Genomic DNA, 21488 nt, shown 5'->3' with positions numbered 1-21488 from the left:
GCACTTTGAATTGAAATTTAAATATTTATTTCTCTGTAAGGATTACAATGTGTGGTTTACATATTATAAAATTTTAATTACAATGTGTGGTTTACATATTATAAAATATTAATTACAATGTGTGGTTTACATATTATAAAATATTAATTACAAAGAGGGCCACTATCGTGTCTAGGCATTTCGGGCAGACTAATACTAGTTCTTACTCTATACTGACAAAGGTTATGGAGCATACTGATATTAAAGTTAGGTAACTGTAGTGATTAAATAGTGATTAAAGGAGGGGTTTGGGACATGGGCTGTTTGGAGTGACATCTAAACTAGAGTATCTGAGCACCTCTGCAAAAACGATGATTATGTGTGAATGATGGTGAAAGTGTTGATAAATGGTGAAAGTGTTGAATAATGGTGAGAGTGTTTCTTTTTTGGGTCACCCTGCCTCAGTAGGGGACAGCTGACGTGTTGAAAAAGAAATATATGTGTATTGGTACCTCGGGATACGAACTTTTTTCGTTCCAGAAGGCTGCTCGAGTGCCGATACCGAACGAATTTGTTCCCATAAGGAATAATGTAAATTAGATTAGTCCATTTCTGACCCCCAATAGTACACTTTCAAAAGCACTTGCATAAATACACTTACGTAATTGGTCGAGTTTTGAGCTGTTCGTATCCTGAGGTACCACTTTATTATTGTACCCATGAACAAGTGGTATTGATCAATAACAACACTGCAACTAGTCAAGGAGTTGAACCCATGCTGCTTTGGCCTGCCTCATGGTGGGTGAAAACTCATGACGGCTTAATCCATGGGACCACACAATCCTTAAGAGCCTTAACGCCATAGTAATACGTAATAATAATCATTCTCGGGCACATTAAATGTCTTATTTTATGTTAATATAGACATTTTCATTAATCCATCTGTGATATTTTCTTCAAAATTACAGTAGACCGTCATTTATTACGGTAGTTACATTCCTGAAAACGCCGTGTTAGGCGAAACCATGTTAGACAAACTGAAGAACTTATGGAAAAATAGGGTTACGTTTCTGGGAGCCCCCAAAAAGCCAAACAACTTTTATTTAGACCAACAGATCTTACAAAAATAAAAGTGAATACGTAATTGTAGTTTATTGTCGTGATATATTGCTGCTTAAGACTACAAGTGCAATAGAAATAATAGTATTTCTTACATTAAATTGTGGGTAATGGTGTTTGTGGATGATTGTGGAGAGAGTGGATATAGATGGTGTGGCCCTACTGGGCCAAGATGGATGGTTATTGGTTGTTGACAGAAGTGGATGGTACGGTTCTGGTACTGAAGTCGATAGGTGTACTGGAGTTTGCATAAATTCAGTCAGTAAATCAGTAAGTCAGTCAAGTAAGTCAGTCAAGTCAGTCAGTCAGTCAGTAAGTCAGTGAAGTCAGTCAGTCAAGTCAGTAAGTCAGTCAAGTCAATAAGTCAGTCAGTTCAGTCAGAAAGTCAAGTCAGTAAGTCAGTCAAGTCAGTACGTCAAATCAGGCAGTAAGTCAGTCAAGTCAGTAAGTCAGTCAAGTCAGTAAGTCAGTCAGTCAACACTTGTATGCCTATTGGGTGCCATGATTGCTTGACAGATTTAAGATATGGCAGTTAAAATAGTATGTATCTAAATAAACACAGCTTCCTCCCTCCTAGCACAGATTTGTCCAATGTATGAACCTGAACCTGGCTGTGGGGGTGGCGGAGGGAGGTGGGGGATGGTGGTAGGTCTTCCCTGTTGACTCACTGGTGTAACTCACAGCCCATCCCACGGGCGACCGCACTCTCAAAATTTTTCCCCTCCCCCAAACTGAACCATGTTAAATTAATTTTACAAAGTGTTAAACAAAAATATGCCACAATTCTTCAGTCGTGCTATAACCAAAACGTGCCAGATAAAACCATGTTAAACGACGGTCTACTGTATATAAGAAACAAATTACATAGCATATAAACATGCAATGTTTATATGCTATAGAGGGATGGTAGTTGGGTGGAGGGAAAACATTACGTTTTCTCTGGTCTAGCACCAGAGAAAACGTGTATGAATCTGCGTTGGCCCAGTCACCCCCCTTAATACATAACGCTTTTGTTTACAATTCTCGGCATGAATTATTCATTACTTCTTCCTTTATGATGGCATCTAAAGGTAGTTGTTAGAAACGATTAAACTCAAGTGAACATGGTATGTCGATGGTAATAATATGACTCTGGGCTGCATTAAATATCACGTAGCTATATAGGTATGTAGGTGTAGGTATGTAGCTCAGGTGGAATACATACCTACATCTACCAGCTACCTACACCAGACCTCTCTGGACATATTTTTTGTGTGACAGGGGTCCAGTGCCAGTAAAAGACAAAGAAAGGAAGTAACCCCAGATAGAGACTTGATACCTGAAGTCTTTATGGAAGGGGATTCACCTTCCAAACAATAACCTCTTCTCCCTCTCCCTCCATGCATCTTACATACACCAAGAGTCTTCAATGAAGGTAAAGCTGATTTAAATGTTCATTTATCCATTAAAATTAGTTCTTTATATTTATTTCTCATTGTTTTTTGTATGTAAAACTATAGTTATTCTCTATAAAATGTATTTTTTGTTAATATTTTGGGGGTCTGGAACAGATTAATTGGATATACATTATTTCTTATGGGAAACATTGCTTTAGTTTTCATCGAATTTGGTTTTCGTCAGACTCTCTGGAACGAATAAAAGCAAAAACCAAGGTTCCACTGTATATGTATGTATGTAGGACAATCAATTCCAATATAAACCCTTCTCTGAAACTCCTCCATGATGGCTATAACATCCCCAGCATCTGACTCAGGGTTGAAGAGTTTCCTTTTTATCCTGTATTAAAAGGAGGGGTGTTAATGTTGCAGTTTAAAAACTGTAGTGTAAAGCACCCTTCTGGCAAGACAGTGATGGAGTGAATGATGGTGAAAATTTTTCTTTTTCGGGCCACCCTGCCTTGGTGGGAATCGGCCAGTGTGTTAATAGTAAAAATAATAAAATTAAAATCTATTTGTATCCTAAATGGTTTTGCTTCTGCCTTCATGGAATTATTTTGATCTGGTGTTTTTCTGTATTATTTTTGGTGATATCCTGCTGACATGTCTCGTGCTTGGTTGTATACTTGCAGCATATTATGGCATTGTTGGAGAAGCAGAACAGCCTCTTCACTGACACAGCAGATAAACTGTATCACATGACTAAGGAGAACCTTGTGCGTGCTCGTCTTCCACACTTCCACATTCCTGCAGCTGTTGAAACTCTCACCACAGGTAACATTCTTGTCTTCACATTGTTGCAGCTGTTGAAACACCACAGTTATATTTGCCTTTTTATTTTCAAGGATGGTGCCTTGATGCTGTTGAAAGGCTGGCATGTAAGGGCAATGCAGGATACGTAAACTCTTGTAGACTAGAGCATTATTGGAGGTGAGTTTTTTCCAGACAGATGCAAATGAAGGAAACCCAGAGCCAAGGTTCCTAAGGGGAGAGCAGGTTTTGTCCTCAGGAAAGGCAGTGTTGGAATGAGGCCAAGTGCTGGTTGCCCAGACTCACCTCAGTGCCACTTCTCTGCTGGGTGCTATAAGAAACAGGCCTTTGGCCAGCAACTTTCCTAGCTCCTGCTAGGGAAGTTGCTGGCCTAAGGCCTGTTTCTTATAGCACCCAGCAAGATATGGGGTAGGCATACTATGTGCATCTCTTGATCCAATGAATTTAAGTTAACTTCCCCTTACGTGTTGAACTCATCCACATTAGTATTATAATTGCAATGTACTTGCCATTTTGTTTCAAGGGAGGGAAGGAGTGACTATACTGGTGAAGGGTTCTTAATCTAAGAAATTTGTGCTGCTTGCTCCCCTTTTATATAATTAAATATATTTTTAAGGTGCAGACAATATACTGCCACTGTATACTCCAGTTTTGATGTAAAGTATGATGAACAACTCTCAACATTTCTCCATTCATCTGCAGAGGCATTTCTTACTGATTGATTTATGTGGTTTTCTGGTGACAAGTTTGTCAGTGGTGAGTTTGATGACACTATCTTATGTCTGTTAGTTTGTTACATGGTTTGTATTGTGTGTGGCTGATTTTTATTTTCTCTCATTTCTATTAAATACCATTTTTTTTTAACACACCGGCTGTTTCCCACCAAGGCAGGGTGACCCAAAAAGAAAGAAAAACCCAAAAAGAAAGGAAAAACTTTCAAAATCATTCAACACTTTCACCATCACTCATACATAATTACTGTCTTTGCAAAGGCACCCAGATATGACAGTTTAGATGTCCCTTCAAACTGGAAACATAAACACATATGCAGTTTAATGTGATCCTTTACTGACAACGTTTTCTCCCACACAGTGGGCTTTTTCAATTCACAAACAGATCTACCTGGGGTGGAAGGTACATGAGCATTTATAGTCAGGTTCAGAATGTTGAGGTCAGGTGGAGAATGCTGCATCTGATGATCTACCGGGTGGGGTTATAGAGTCTAAAATCTTGGGTAGCTTGGAAAGGATATTGGATAAGTTGTGAGCAGACCTTCAGCAGTGTTCTATGTTCTTATGTGGGATAGCGATGAAGAAGTTTCTTGGCAAGTGGTTCAGCTATGTTATAGAAGCCATTGTTCTGGTTGAAATTGTTGGTTATAGAGATAAGCGATGATTCCAGGATTCTTCGATATTGAGTGTTGTCTTCTGTGGCGATAAGTCTTGAGTTTCTGTAGTTAATTAAATGGTTGTGTATACCAGTGTATACCAGTTGTCTATGTACAATGTATGGCCCTTGCCAAGGTATGGTTCCATCATTTTTCGGACAACATCACCAGAAATGCCCAACATGCGCCTGGTATCGTCGAGTGTGTTTCTCCTGGTGTATACACTGACATCCAACACAAGACCACTCTCACAGTCACACACGACAAAAAGTTTTATAACAAAGTGATGACGTTTGCTCAGTATATATTGCTTGAATGACAGGCGTCCCTTGAACAGAATCAAGGACTCGTCAACAACAATGTTCTTGAAGGGATAAAAGTATGCACTGAATTTATTCTTCATATAGATAAACACTTCCCGGATTTTGTATAGAAGGCCATTTCTGTTGGGCCTATTCCTGTCTGAGAAATGCAACATTCATAGCAACAGAGTGAATCTGTTGCAGGGAAGGAGGTCACGGAAGACAGGAGTACTGATAAAGTAGTCTATGGTCCAGTAGTTACGTATATTGTTCTTATAGGTATGTGACATAAGCATGACAGTGGCAAGGAATAAATGCATTTCAGTCACTGTTGTATCTTTCCATCTGCGCAGCCGTTACGATTCCCCAACCTCTGCTGCATTGTCCTTGATATAGCGGTAATAATTGTTCGTCTGGGTCACTTATCAAGTTCATTATAGGCTCGTCAAAGTATAACTGAAAAAAGTCTAACTCTGTAGACTCATTCATTATGGGACATTCTGGCAGGATGCCACTTCCACTCACATCAAAATGAAATGGCTGTGGCACGAATATACTTTGTGTCCAGTTCCACTCTTGGCCACATGGTGCAGGGTGGACCTCTGGCATGGGGCGTGGGGGAGCAGGGGGGAGGACAGAAGTGGAGGCAGCACATGGTTAGGGGGTGCCGGGTGGTCCTTTGTCTGTCCACCCACCGCACCATGTGGTCCAGGCACCGTGCCACTCACCACTACTTCCTCCATCCCCGCATATTCACCTTCATGATCACTTTCACTATCAGTGGCTGGGGTTTTGGATCATGACCTGCCATGACCCTTGATGCTGACTACAAATGGCACACTGCCTGAACGTAGGTGATGTTGCCTAAAAGTACGCTTCACTGGTGAATAATGATCACTGTCACTAGACGAATCCTCTAATGGCATAAAATCAGTCTCGTCATCACTTACATCACTTTCACTGTCACTAAAACACCGGGAAAATGATACTTTTCTCTTGCGTAGTTGCCTATGGGTAACATTTGCCACTCCAGAGGTGCTTGGCCCAGGGTCTTGTGTGGGCTGAGGGTCATCTGGGTTATCGTCAATATTTTCACTATTTCCTTGATTATTAGTAGCCACATCTGTGTCAAAGCCACTAAACTGATGTTCTGTATCACTTGCCTCAAATAATAGAGTGCTAATACGACGAGATGTGAATGAATCACGAGGATGTGCCATGATGTTGACCGAAGATGGAGCTGAATGTAACTAGTGCTACCATGCAGTACCCAGGTGTCCCTGATTTTTTTCATAGGGCGCACACTGAGTGCGCACACCCATTGTTTCACGTCTAGGTGACTCAGGCCAATCGTGCCAATTTTGAAGGAATGAAAAATGAAACGTAAATATACGTTTGGGGCAGTAGTGGTAAAAACATATACATGTGTGTACGTTTGGACCGTTTACAGGTTAAACAACCATGGTGACATTATATATCCCTGTCTAAGACCTACTTTTACCTATCTTTATCTAAATACTGTTCAGAAATGTGCTTCATTGTAAATACTTGATCTACAGATTCCCTACCCATTCTAAAGCCTCCTTGCTCCTCTGCAATCCTGCTCTGTCTTACCTCTAATTCTTTCAATAATAACTCTACCAGAATGTGGAAATTAGGAGAAGGTGTGGCATTAATAAAAGTATTAGTCAGAGGGCTGAAGAGGGATTGTTGAGGTGGTTTGGTCATTTAGAGAGAATGGATCACAGTAGAATGACACGGAGAGCATATAAATCTGTAGGGGAAGGAAGGCGGGGTAGGGGTCGCCCTTGAGAAAGTTGGAGAGAAGGGGTAAATGACGTTTTGGGGGTGAGGGGCTTGGACTTCTAGCAAGTGTGCATGAGCATGTTAGATAGGAGTGAATGGAGATGAATGGTTTTTGGGACCTGACGAGCTGTTGGAGTGTGAGCAGGGCAATATTTCGTGAAGGGATTAAAAAAAACAGTTATTTTTATATAGTTGGACTTGAGTACTGGAAATGGGAAGTGTATTGGCTGCACTTTAACCCTTTGAGGGTCCGTCCCGTAGATCTATGGCTTTATGTTCAGGGTCCAAACCGTAGATCTACGCCAAAATTCTAGTGGTGGCAAATTTAGCACGAGAAGGCTGGTAGGCCTACATCTGAGAGAATGGGTCTGGGTGGTCAGTGTGCACACCATAGAAAAAATCTGGATGCCCGCATGGCATTGTGGGAACGCCAGCAAAGTAGCTTTGTTCATAGTGCCTGGCGGCAAGGAAGCTCTCACTCCCCACTCACTCTCCGGGCGAATTCTGACTCTCCTCTTCACAACTTACAGTTCTAAGACTGATGGAAGTGGAGCTGAAGATGAATTCTATGGTTTTGAACCATACCTGGAGTTTACCTGGAGAGAGTTCCGGGGGTCAACGCCCCCACGGCCCGGTCCGTGACCAGGCCTCCCGGTGGATCAGAGCCTGATCAACCAGGCTGTTGCTGCTGGCTGCACGCAAACCAACGTACGAGCCACAGCCCGGCTGATCAGGAACTGACTTTAGGTGCTTGTCCAGTGCCAGCTTGAAGACTGCCAGGGGTCTGTTGGTAATCCCCCTTATGTGTGCTGGGAGGCAGTTGAACAGTCTCGGGCCCCTGACACTTATTGTATGGTCTCTTAACGTGCTAGTGACACCCCTGCTTTTCATTGGGGGGATGGTGCATCGTCTGCCAAGTCTTTTGCTTTCGTAGCGAGTGATTTTCGTGTGCAAGTTCGGTACTAGTCCCTCTAGGATTTTCCAGGTGTATATAATCATGTATCTCTCCCTCCTGCGTTCCAGGGAATACAGGTTTAGGAACCTCAAGCGCTCCCAGTAATTGAGGTGTTTTATCTCCGTTATGCGCGCCGTGAAAGTTCTCTGTACATTTTCTAGGTCGGCAATTTCACCTGCCTTGAAAGGTGCTGTTAGTGTGCAGCAATATTCCAGCCTAGATAGAACAAGTGACCTGAAGAGTGTCATCATGGGCTTGGCCTCCCTAGTTTTGAAGGTTCTCATTATCCATCCTGTCATTTTTCTAGCAGATGCGATTGATACAATGTTATGGTCCTTGAAGGTGAGATCCTCCGACATGATCACTCCCAGGTCTTTGACGTTGGTGTTTCGCTCTATTTTGTGGCCAGAATTTGTTTTGTACTCTGATGAAGATTTAATTTCCTCATGTTTACCATATCTGAGTAATTGAAATTTCTCATCGTTGAACTTCATATTGTTTTCTGCAGCCCACTGAAAGATTTGGTTGATGTCTGACTGGAGCTTTGCAGTGTCTGCAATGGAAGACACTGTCATGCAGATTCGGGTGTCATCTGCAAAGGAAGACACGGTGCTGTGGCTGACATCCTTGTCTATGTCGGATATGAGGATGAGGAACAAGATGGGAGCGAGTACTGTGCCTTGTGGAACAGCTTTTCACCGTAGCTGCCTCGGACTTTACTCTGTTGACAACTACTCTCTGTGTTCTGTTAGTGAGGAAATTATAGATCCATCGACCGACTTTTCCTGTTATTCCTTTAGCATGCATTTTGTGCGCTATTACGCCATGGTCACACTTGTCGAAGGCTTTTGCAAAGTCTGTATATATTACATCTGCATTCTTTTTGTCTTCTAGTGCATTTAGGACCTTGTCGTAGTGATCCAATAGTTGAGACAGACAGGAGCGACCTGTTCTAAACCCATGTTGCCCTGGGTTGTGTAACTGATGGGTTTCTAGATGGGTGGTGATCTTGCTTCTTAGGACCCTTTCAAAGATTTTTATAATATGGGATGTTAGTGCTATTGGTCTGTAGTTCTTTGCTGTTGCTTTACTGCCCCCTTTGTGGAGTGGGGCTATGTCTGTTGTTTTTAGTAACTGTGGGACGACCCCCGTGTCCATGCTCCCTCTCCATAGGATGGAAAAGGCTCGTGATAGGGGCTTCTTGCAGTTCTTGATGAACACAGAGTTCCATGAGTCTGGCCCTGGGGCAGAGTGCATGGGCATGTCATTTATCGCCTGTTCGAAGTCATTTGGCGTCAGGATAACATCGGATAGGCTCGTGTTAATCAAATTTTGTGGCTCTCTCATAAAAAATTAATTTTGATCTTCGACTCTCAGTCTGGTTAGCGGCTTGCTAAAAACTGAGTCATATTGGGACTTGAGTAGCTCACTCATTTCCTTGCTGTCATCTGTGTAGGACCCATCTTGTTTAAGTAGGGGCCCAATACTGGACGTTGTTCTCGATTTTGATTTGGCATAGGAGAAGAAATACTTTGGGTTTCTTTTGATTTCATTTATGGCTTTTAGTTCTTCCCGCGATTCCTGACTCCTAAAGGATTCTTTTAGCTTAAGTTCGATGCTTGCTATTTCTCTGACCAGTGTCTCTCTACGCATTTCAGATATATTGACCTCTTTTAGCCGCTCTGTTATTCTTTTCCGTCGCCTGTAAAGGGAGCGCCTGTCTCTTTCTATTTTACATCTACTCCTCCTTTTTCTTAGAGGAATAAGCCTTGTGCATACATCGAGTGCCACCGAGTTAATCTGTTCTAGGCATAAGTTGGGGTCTGTGTTGCTTAGTATATCTTCCCAGCTTATATCGGTTAGGACTTGGTTTACTTGGTCCCACTTTATGTTTTTGTTATTGAAGTTGAATTTGGTGAATGCTCCCTCGTGACTAATCTCATTTTGTCGGTCTGGGGCTCCACGCATACATGTCTGAACCTCAATTATGTTGTGATCTGAGTATATTGTTTTTGATATGGTGACATTTCTTATCAGATCATCATTGTTAGTGAAGATGAGGTCTAGTGTATTCTCCAGTCTAGTAGGCTCTATTATTTGCTGGTTTAAATTGAATTTTGTGCAGAGATTTAAAAGCTCGCGTGAGTGTGAGTTTTCATCAGAGCTGCCTCCTGGTGTTATTACTGCAACAATATTATTTGCTATATTCCTCCATTTTAGGTGCCTTAAGTAGAAATCCCCCAGGAGCAAGATGTTGGGTGCAGGAGCTGGAAGATTTTCCAGACAGTGGTCAATTTTTAACAGCTGTTCCTGGAATTGCTGGGATGTTGCATCCGGAGGCTTGTAGACTACCACAATGACTAGGTTTTGGTTCTCGACCTTTACTGCTAAAACTTCCACTACATCATTTGAGGCATTTAGCAGTTCTGTGCAAACAAGTGACTCTGCAATGTACAGGCCAACCCCCCCCTTTTGCCTGTTCACTCTGTCACATCTGTATAGGTTGTAACCTGGGATCCATATTTCGTTGTCCAAGTGATCCTTTATGTGGGTCTCAGTGAAAGCCGTGAACATTGCCTTTGCCTCTGCAAGCAGTCCACGGATGAAAGGTATTTTGTTGTTTGTTGCTGGCTTTAAACCCTGTGTATTTGCAAAGAAGAATGTTATCGGACTGGTGGTATTGTTGGTACTGGGGGGGGATTTTTTTTCCGGCATTAGTATCTGTACATTAGTATGGTACAATTGTGCCATATGGTACAATGGTGCCATGTCATACAGTGGTATCATATGATACAATGGTATATGGTACAATGGTATCATATGGTACAATGGTATCATATGGTACAATGGTACCATATAGTACAATGGTACCATATAGTATATTGTACCATGTGGTACATTATACCATATGGTACAGGGACCCTAATGGAAATAAGTCTGTCTGACTCTTTTGGGTTATCCTAGGTTCTCCAAACATATGCTGCTAAGTATGATATTCTATGGTACCCTGTGCCATATGGTACCCTGTGCCATATGGTACCCTGTGCCATATGGTACCCTGTGCCTTATGGTACCCTGTACCATATGGTACCCTGTACCATATGGTACTCTGCACCATATGTTATCCTGTACTGCATGGTACCCTATACCATATGCAGTGGAACCTCAAAAATCGTACGTATCACTTATCGAACGTTTCGAAAATAGGACCATTTTTTCGGAGAAACTGTGTCCCTATTATCGAATGTGCCCCTATTTTCGGACCGCCGGGTATGGGATCTGCCTGCCGGCCTGCTCTGTCCGCGTCCCTGCGCAGGCGCCGTGAGCAGTCTAGCTTTGTTTATGCTTGAGTGAACACTAACCTGCGCTCTCATTCACGCATTTTATGATTATTTCGTTGTGTTTAGTGCTTGTGGGACTGTGAAATAAGCTGCCATGGGCCCAAAGAAACTGGCTAGTGGTACCCGCGTGGTAAAGAAATTGAGAAACACCATAGATGTGAAGAAGGAAATAATACAGAAGTATGAGGGTGATGTGAGACTTGTTGAGCTCGCCAGGATGTATGGGAAAAACAAGTTGACCATCGGTTCTATCCTGTCAAAGAAAGAACAAATCAAGGAAGCTGATGTTGCGAAAGGTGTTAATATAGGGAGTGGATGAGGTGCCTTCTTCAAAGATTAAGGAGATTTGTGCCAAGTGGAATGATGTCCAAATGTTTGTGCAGAAGTACCACCCTGAGTAAGCTGAAACAAGCCATCTTTGCAACAAGTTCAGTGACAAAACCATGTCCCATTTTAGAGAAATGTTAAAGAGGCGTCAGAAACAGAGGACTGTGGACAGTTATTTTGTGAGACAGGGGTCCAGTGACTCTCAAGCTGGTCCTAGTGGCATTAAAAGACAGAGAAGGGAAGTAACCCCAGAGAGGGCTTTACCTGAAGTCCTCATGGAGGGGGATTCTCCTTCCGAACACTAACCCCAACTCCCTCTCTCCTCCTCCCTATCTTCCAGATGCCATCACCAATCTTCAATAAAGGTAAGTAAAAATGTTATTTTATATGTATTACTATACATAATTAAAAACTATAGTATTTGTTGTATATAAAACTGTAATTAATCTCTATAAAATGTATTTTTTTGTGTGAATATTTTTGGGTTTCTGTAACGGATTAATTGTATTTCCATTATTTCTCATGGGAAATATTGCTCCGAATTTCAGACTTTTTGAATTTAGAACTAGCTCTTGGAACGGATTAAGTTCGATTTTTGAGGTTCCACTGTAGTACAATGTACCATATGGCACCCTGTAACATATGATACCGTGTACCATATGGTCAATAGGTGTTGGTGGCATGAGACACCAGCCACGACTGAGTGAGTGGCGACACAAGCTAGCTACTGACTCCGCAGTTTCCCAGACAAAGTGCTTTGTCATCCACCACAAGGAACACGTCAAGTTCCTGTACACTTGTAAATATATAATAGAACATTACTAATATACAACATTTTTGCATATTTTTGTTGTAAACAACTATTGTAAACAAAATAATAATGAAAATATTAGTGTGTTTATTGTGTTGAATACAACAGTACCATATAGTACCATATGGCACAGTGAACCATATGGTATCATTGTACTGTATGGTACAGTGTACCATATGGTACCATTGCATCATATGGTACCATATGGTACCATTACACCATATGGTACCATAAGGTAATATTGCACCATATGGTACCATTGTATCATATGGTACCATTGTTCCAAATTGTTCCATTGTACCATATGGTACCATTGTATCATATGGCACCATTGTATCATGTGCCATTGTGAGATATTGTACCATTTAGTACCATTGTCTCATATGGTGCCATTGTACCATATGGTACAATTGCACCCTATGGCACCATTGTACCATATGGTACTACGTATATGGTACCATTGTATTCAGCACAATAGCCGCACTAATATTTTCATCATTTTGTTTACAATAAACTTGTAAACAAGTTTTGTAAGCAATATAATGATAAACAAATTAGTGCAGTTATTGTGTTGAATACAATGAGTGTACACTTATACAATATACATTATACTGGTCTCACAGGCCACAAATGTTATTAGAAAAAGAAAAAAATTAGAAAAGAAAAAAAGTATAAAAAACGTAAAATAAAAAAAATGGGATTTTGCGGAAGTCACTGATGTTGCTGCCACCCGGTCATTTTGGGTCAACTTCCCGCTGCTGTATCTCAGTAAGTACTGATCAGAAATTTTTTTTTTGTCTTATTACCTTCACAAAAATATACTCTTTAATTCTGTAAGAAAAAATAATTTTTTTTTTTTCAAAATTTCTTAGACACTGGAGCACCACTTCAGATTTTGGCCTTGGACCCTGAAGGGGTTAAAGGAGGTGTTTGGGATATTGGCAGTTTTGAGTGATACGTTATATATCTTTACATGTGCTTTTAAACTGTTGTATCTGGGCACCTCTGCAAAGACAGTGATTATGTATGAGTGAGGTGAAAGTGTTTAATGATGATGAAAGTATTTTCTTTTTGGGGATTTTCTTTCTTTTTGTGTCACCCTGCCTCGGTGGGAGACGGCCGATTTGTTGAAAAAAAAATATCTGTATAAATTATAAATACCACTTTTTTTTTTAACAAGTTGGCCGTCTCCCACCGAGGCAGGGTGACCCAAAAAGAAAGAAAATCCCCAAAAAGAAAATACTTTCATCATCATTCAGCACTTTCACCACACTCGCACATAATCACTGTTTTTTGTGGAGGTGCTCAGAATACAACAGTTTAGAAGTATATATGTATAAAGATACACAACATATCCCTCCAAACTGTCAATATCCCAAACCCCTCCTTTAAAGTGCAGGCATTGTACTTCCCATTTCCAGGACTCACCTCCGGCTATATAAAATAACCGGTTTCCCTGAATCATTCATTAAATATTACCCTGCTCACACTCCAACAGCTCATCAGGTCCCAAATACCATTCATCTCCATTCACTCCTATCTAACACGCTCACGCATGCTTGCTGGAAGTCCAAGCTCGCCCACTAAACCTCCTTTACCCCCTCCCTCCAACCTTTTTGAGGACGACCCCTACCCCGCCTTCCTTCCCTTACAGATTTATACGCTCTCCATGTCATTCTACTTTCATCCATTCTCTATAAATGACCAAACCCCCTCAACAACCTCTCTTCAGCCCTCTGACTAATACAATTTATCCACATTAAATTCCCTCATCCATTTACTCGATTTATGCAGGTGTTAATGTATAACATTTACTGGGTTTATCCAGGTGTCGATATACAGTGGACCCCCGCATAGCGACCTTAATCCGTGCAAGAGGGCTGGCTGTTATGCGAAATGTTCGCTATGCGAATGAATTTTCCCCATAAGAAATAATGGAAATAAAATTAATCCGTGCAAGACACCCAAAAGTATGAAAAAAAATTTTTTTACCACAAAAAAATGTTAATTTTAGTACACACAAACTGAAAAAGGCATGCACAATTACATGACACTTACTTTTATTGAAGATCTGGTGATGATTGATGGGATGGGAGGAGGGGAGAGAGAGTGTTAGTGTTTAGAAGGGGAATCCCCTTCCATTAAGACTTGAGGAGGCAAGTCCTTTTCTGGGGTTACTTCCCTTCTTCTTTTAATGCCACTAGGACCAGCTTCAGAGTCACTGGACTTCTTTCGCACAACATATCTGTCCATAGTGGCCTGTACCTCTCGTTCCTTTATGATTTGCCTAAAGTGGTTCACAACACTGTCATTGTAACAGTCACCAGCACGGCTTGCAATAGCTGTGTGAGGGTGATTTTCATCAAAAAAGGTTTGCACTTCAAGCCATTTTGCACACATTTCCTTAATCTTTGAAGTAGGCAATTCCTTCAATTTCTCTCTCCCCTCCTTTGAACCAGTTTCCCCAGGTCTGGCCTCTTGCTCTTGAAGTTGATCTATCAGCTCATCAGTGGTTAGTTCTTCATTGTCCTCCTCCACCAACTCTTCCACATCATCCCCACTAACCTCCAACCCCAAGGACTTCCCCAATGCCACAATTGATTCCTCAACTGGTATACTCCTCTCAGGGTTAGCCTCAAACCCTTCAAAATCCCTTTTGTCTACACATTCTGGCCACAGTTTCTTCCAAGCAGAGTTCAAGGTTCTCTTAGTCACTCCCTCCCAAGCCTTACCTATAAGGTTTACACAATTGAGGATATTAAAGTGATCCTTCCAAAACTCTTTTAGAGTCAATCGAGTGTCTGTGGTCACTTCAAAGCACTTTTGAAACAGAGCTTTTGTGTACAGTTTCTTGAAGTTGGAAATGACCTGCTGGTCCATGGGCTGCAGGAGAGGAGTGGTATTAGGAGGCAAAAACTTCACCTTAATGAAGCTCATGTCCCCATAAAGTTGCTCTGCCACGTCTGTAGGATGACCAGGGGCATTGTCTAACACCAGGAGGCACTTAAGGTCTAATTTCTTTTCAGTTAGGTAATCTTTCACATTGGGGGCAAATGCATGGTGTAACCAGTTATAGAAAAATTCCCTAGTGACCCATGCCTTACTGTTTGCCCTCCACAGCACACACAAATTATCCTTGAGGACATTCTTTTGCCTGAACGCTCTGGGAGTTTCAGAGTGATACACTAATAAAGGCTTAACTTTGCAATCACCACTAGCATTGGCACACATCAACAAAGTAAGCCTGTCTTTCATAGGCTTATGTCCTGGGAGTGCCTTTTCCTCCTGAGTAATGTAGGTCCTGCTTGGCATTTTCTTCCAGAACAGGCCTGTTTCATCACAATTAAACACTTGTTCAGGTTTCAGTCCTTCAGTTTCTATGTACTCCTTGAATTCCTGCACATATTTTTCAGCCGCTTTGTGGTCCGAACTGGCAGCCTCACCATGCCGTATCACACTATGGATGCCACTACGCTTCTTAAATCTCTCAAACCAACCTTTGCTGGCCTTAAATTCACTCACATCATCACTAGTTGCAGGCATTTTTTTAATTAAATCCTCATGCAACTTCCTAGCCTTTTCACATATGATCGCTTGAGAGACGCTATCTCCTGCTAGCTGTTTTTCATTTATCCACACCAATAAGAGTCTCTCAACATCTTCCATCACTTGCGATCTTTGTTTCGAAAACACAGTTAAACCTTTGGCAACAACAGCTTCCTTGATTGCCGTTTTCTTGCCCACAATAGAAGAGATGGTTGATTTGGGTTTCTTGTACAACCTGACCAGGTCGGTGATACGTACTCCACTTTCATACTTATCAATGATCTCTTTCTTCATTTCAATAGGAATCCTAACCCTTATTGCTGTAGGGTTGGAACTAGAAGCTTTCTTGGGGCCCATGGTCACTTATTTTCCAGAAACAGCACCGAAAACACTGTAATAATACGAAATATTCCGAGTGTATGCTTGGATGTTACCGCGGAGGCGGGCTGGTAAACAATGGCACAGGCGGCACATGTGAGGCTGGCTGAGGGCGCACATTGGACGCGTCTCGGACGAAGGCCGCTGAGCGGGTTTTTGTCCACTATGCGGGGCAAAATTTTAGCGAACAAAGCGTCCGCTATGCGGATTGTCCGCTATGCAAGGCGTCTGTTATGCGGGGGTCCACTGTATAACATTTACTGGATTTATGCAGGTGTTAATGTATAACATTTACTGGGTTTATCCAGGTGTCGATATATAACATTTACTGAATTTCACTTACATTGTTTTGATACTTGTCTATTGAGATCTTGATGTTCATTTTCCAGGCTCATATGACAGATTGCCACTGACCATACGTCAGCGCATTCTTCCTCCGGAGCCGGTGACAGCCTTGGAACGTAAACAAACCTTGGCTCGTCTAGAGCAGATCATCCAGCATCGGCTGGTAACTTCTGAGCTGCCTCCGCAGATGAGAACAAGCAGGGTAACTTGAAACATTTCTTCTTATAATTAGCGTCTTAGTTTTTAGTTAAGCTTAAGTGAATTTTTATAATTCTTTCAGTTGAAACCAAAAATTAATTTTTCATTAAATAAAATTACTACTTGTAATGTAAGTTTTAGAAAATAAGCTAATACAGTGGACCTCCGGATTACATAATTAATCCGTTCAGAGCGAGTGACTTCTCCCGAATCTGACTTCTTCTGAATTAATTTTCCCCATAAGAAATAATATAAATCCAATTAATCCTTTTCAGACACCCAAAAGCATTAAAAAAATGTTTTCTACGTGAAATATACATTTACCTACACAGAAAACAATGATACATGAAGAATAAAACAATAATAACATCACACTTACCTTTATTGAAGACATGGTGATGTATGGAAGACAGGAGGAGAGGAGAGGATTGAGTAGTTTACGAGTGTTTGGAAGGGGAATCCCCTTCCATAAGACTTCAGGTACCAAGTCTTTATCCTGGGTTACTTCCCTTCTTGTTTTTTAATGCCACTAGGACCAGCTTGAGAGTCACTGGACCCCTGTTGCTCAAAAACGGGTTCCAAAGAGGTCTGTTCTGGATTATGTTAGGAATTGTATTGGGAGACAGGACAAGATAATCCTTCAATATGGCACTAATATCAGCTCTACGGCTTATTTATCTAGCGGAATTCATCTAATATGACATAATAGACAATATTAATAACATAGAAACATGATATATACCCTAGAATGAATAAAATATGGCATTAAGAATGTTATGAGTGGTGGTGTATTGTTTGTTGTTAGGCGTATAAGGGCCACTCATAGTGGTGGTGAAGGCGGCAGCAGAGGCGGCAGTGTTACTCAGTAGCCCTATATACCTCCAACAACAATGGAGAAGTCAGTTTCGTGCTGTCCTTTTTCTATCGATTAATTGGATAACTTACTTGCTACACTGTTAATGCTACAGTTTATCACTGGCTGGCACTATAGCCTTTATCGATTCCTGCTGCTTCAGTATCGTACATATTGCAGAATCACTGAAAAAGGCACATTCTCCCCTCTCTGTCAGCCCTTTAGCAAAGGGCTGGCTGGCACTAGAAGCTTTCTTTGGGCCCATGGTGGCTTATTTAGCAGTTACAAGCACTACAAACAATGGAATAATACAAAATGTATTGCATGAACGTGTGGTAAACAATGGCACACTGCCTGTACATGGAGTGTCTGGGCCACTCAGGCCGCGCGGACACATTCTGGACAAATGACTTGTACCGAGTTCAGTGTCGTTCACTGAGCCAATACTTCGATGCAAAAAACGTTACTTATTCCGAATATTACTTATTCCAATGACGTCTTAATCCGGGGTTCCACTGTACTGTGTGTACAGGTGAATCCTCAAGGCCTCATGTAATTGAAGTTGCTTGTAATAAGAAATTTTGCATATCATCAAAACCCAGTGAGGAGCAAGGGTGCAGTGGGGTCAATAAGGAAACACTGTATGTATCTGGGGTCCCAGACTATTCAGCATCTTACAAGAAGATATCAGAAACATGGCTGGAACAAGTGTAGAAGCCTTCAAGAGGAAACTGGACAAGTATCTTCACCAGGTGCCAGGTCAACCAGCCTGTGATGGATATGTGGGACAGCAGTCCTCCAGCAGCAACAGCCTGGTTGATCAGGCAAGCACCAGACGAGCCTTGCCCATGGCCTGGTAGAAGTGAACTGATGTTATTCAGATGGCCCTCTGAACTGCAACATTCTCAGCCCTCCTTCAGGGTACAGCCACTGTAATTTACACCTTCAGGACTCAAGTCCGGCTAACTGCTTTCGCTGAACCCCCTTTGTAAGTGTTAACCTTGCGTGCACTAACAGCATGTCAAGACATAAAAACCACTTGTCTTAACTAAATACAGTCTAGCATGCTTACACAAGACTGTTGAATATTCAAGTCCCTATGATTCACAAAATCATAACAACACAATTGCAAACAAACTATAGTAAGGGTGGGGACTGAACTCACTGCAAGTTCAGTCCCCATCTGTACCGTGGTTTGTTTTTTCAAGTCCCTGGTATTCAAAATCTCTTTTATTCCCTCCAGTTCTTCTAGGATGACTCTTAATCCCCTCTCCCCCTCCTTCATTTAATCTTGGATTTATGTACAGCACTCTCCAAGTCATCCTATTCTTTAGTCTCTATGAATGCCAAACCACCTCAACAGTCCATCCTCAGCCCTCTGGTCATAGTGGGCCCATGCTAACCTCCCTGTTGTGTATAGAAATATACATAGTTGGATGAATCTTTTTGTAGCCAGCTGGCCCAGTGGCTTATGCACTGGTCTGCAGTTTTGCAACTCACTTGCCATGAGTTCTAACCACACCCGTACAGTGGTTTGTTTCCAGTCATGTTATTACGATTTTGTGAGTCAGCTCTGAGTTATTCTTTTGGTAGCCCCTACACTGTTTCCTAATTTCCACACTCCAGATTCTCTGCATAGTATTCATTACTCTCATACCTGGAGTTTACCTGGAGAGAGTTTCGGGGGTCAACGCCCCCGCGGCCCGGTCTGTGACCAGGCCTCCTGGTGGATCAGCACCTGATCAACCAGGCTGTTGCTGCTGGCTGCACGCAAACCAACGTACGAGCCACAGCCCGGCTGATCAGGAACTGACTTTAGGTGCTTGTCCAGTGCCAGCTTGAAGACTGCCAGGGGTCTGTTGGTAATCCCCCTTATGTGTGCTGGGAGGCAGTTGAACAGTCTCGGGCCCCTGACACTTATTGTATGGTCTCTTAACGTGCTAGTGACACCCCTGCTTTTCATTGGGGGGATGGTGCATCGTCTGCCAAGTCTTTTGCTTTTGTAGTGAGTGATTTTCGTGTGCAAGTTCGGTACTAGTCCCTCTAGGATTTTCCAGGTGTATATAATCATGTATCTCTCCCTCCTGCATTCCAGGGAATACAGGTTTAGAAACCTCAAGCGCTCCCAGTAATTGAGGTGTTTTATCTCCGTTATGCGCGCCGTGAAAGTTCTCTGTACATTTTCTATGGCATCTTCACTGCCTTCAGCCTCTTCCTCATTGCAGCTTATTCCTCACACCCATATAAAGGTGTTAGTACCATTTTACTCTGGTACAACATTCCCCTTTGTGTAGAAATTACCTCCAGCAGTGGGCGAGCAATACTGTATGTGACTCCCCCCTCCCTTGCAGTGTGGGAAAGAGGGAGGGGTCATGACCCACTTGCTTCCCCCTTTGGAGGAAATTTCTCCACACCCTTATTTGCCTACATAGATCAACTTCTCACCGATTCCTCAACACACAACATCGAGCTTTTGCCCTCCTCATCTATTCTATGGTTCATATCATCTTTCATTGATCCATCAGCTGAAACGTCCACTCCCAAAAATCTGAATACAGTGGAACCTCGGTTTTTATGATTAATCTGTTCTAAAATGTCTGATGAAAACCAAATTGTACGAAAACTGAAGCTATATTTCCCATGAGAAATAATGTAAATCCAATTAATCCGTTATAGACACCCCAGAAATATTAACAAAAATACATTTTATAGAGAATAACTATAGTTTTACATTAAAAAAAATGAGAAATATATATAACTAATGAAATGGATAAATGAACATTTAACATCACTTTTACCTTTATTGAAGACTCTTGTTGGTGTATGGAAGATGGCGAGGAGGGGAGATGTTGTTTGGAAAGGAAATCCCCCTTCCATAAGGACTTCAAGTATCAAGGCCCTATCTGGGGTTACTTTTCCTCTTTGTCTATTAATGGCATTAGGACCAGCTTGAGAGTCACTGTATCCCTGTTGCACAAAAAATCTGTCCAGAGAGGTCTGTTTCTGGCGTCTCTTAAGATTTGTCTAAAATGGGACAAAGCATTGTCATTGAACATGTTGCAGACACGGCTTGCAACAGCTTTGTTAGGGTGATATTTCTCCACAAAACTTTGCAACTCGCTCCACTTTGCACACACGTCCTTAACCCTTCGACTGTCGAAAGGCCCAATCCCGAAGTGTCTCCTGGTGCCGCAAAAATTTTGAAAAAAAAAAAAAAATTTTCTTATGAAATTGTTAAGATTATTTTTCTGATTGTTTTAATTAAAAAAAAAAAAATTCCCCATCAGTACTTACCGAGATATAGAGACGGCGTGAAGTTTGCAGAAAATGAGTCGCGTGTGGCAACACCGGTGACTGCCGTTCACCTGGTAAACTTTGGTTTACGTTTATTCAACGGTTTCTTGTTTTTTCACTATTTTATTTTTTCACATAACTTTTGTGGCCTGTGAGACCAAAGTATGGTGCAGTGTTCATATATACACTCGTTGAATGTAACACAATTATAGCAAAAACACTGATATCATCATAATGTTTATAAAACTTGTTTACACAAACAAACAATATAAAAAATTGTTTATTATGATTGTTCTATAATATATATACATATGTACAATCACTGGACACCTTTCTAGAACTGCTGCAGCTTGTGGAATTCTTTGAAACATGGGTATAAGCACAATGATGTTTTACACTCCTTATTCATAAAATGAATGTCTCTGCATTTTTGTGGGCATTTTGTGGTATGTCCACAGACAAAACACCTCTTCTGAGCATTTTTCTTGAGAGCAGTAGCAGGCAGTGGTATGGGGTAGTGATCACCGGGCCTCAGACGAGAGGACATGTGTTGATAATTTCGTGGGCGCTGGTCTATTGCAAGTGTTGTTCCTTGGTACTTGAATATTATTTGTCTGATGACTGACAAACAAAATTCACC

At 41.6% G+C, this 21488-nt stretch overlaps 1 protein-coding gene across 4 annotated transcripts in view; it reads left to right on the top strand.

Annotated features, from left to right (window-relative positions):
- MED14 (mediator complex subunit 14) overlaps nucleotides 1–21488 on the top strand; it is a 532798-nt gene that overhangs the window by 43746 nt on the left and 467564 nt on the right. For all 4 annotated transcript variants that reach the window (XM_070095607.1, XM_070095604.1, XM_070095606.1 and 1 more), the window contains exons 5-6: nucleotides 3167–3308; nucleotides 16548–16705. In XM_070095607.1, coding sequence (XP_069951708.1) covers nucleotides 3167–3308; nucleotides 16548–16705 — 300 coding nt within the window. The remainder of the gene's footprint in view (nucleotides 1–3166; nucleotides 3309–16547; nucleotides 16706–21488) is intronic.

The sequence above is a fragment of the Cherax quadricarinatus genome, chromosome 50 (assembly GCF_038502225.1).
Source record: "Cherax quadricarinatus isolate ZL_2023a chromosome 50, ASM3850222v1, whole genome shotgun sequence".
Taxonomy (NCBI): Eukaryota; Metazoa; Arthropoda; class Malacostraca; order Decapoda; family Parastacidae; genus Cherax; species Cherax quadricarinatus.
Note: the sequence above shows the minus strand (reverse complement) of the source record. Positions and strands in the feature narration are given on the sequence as shown.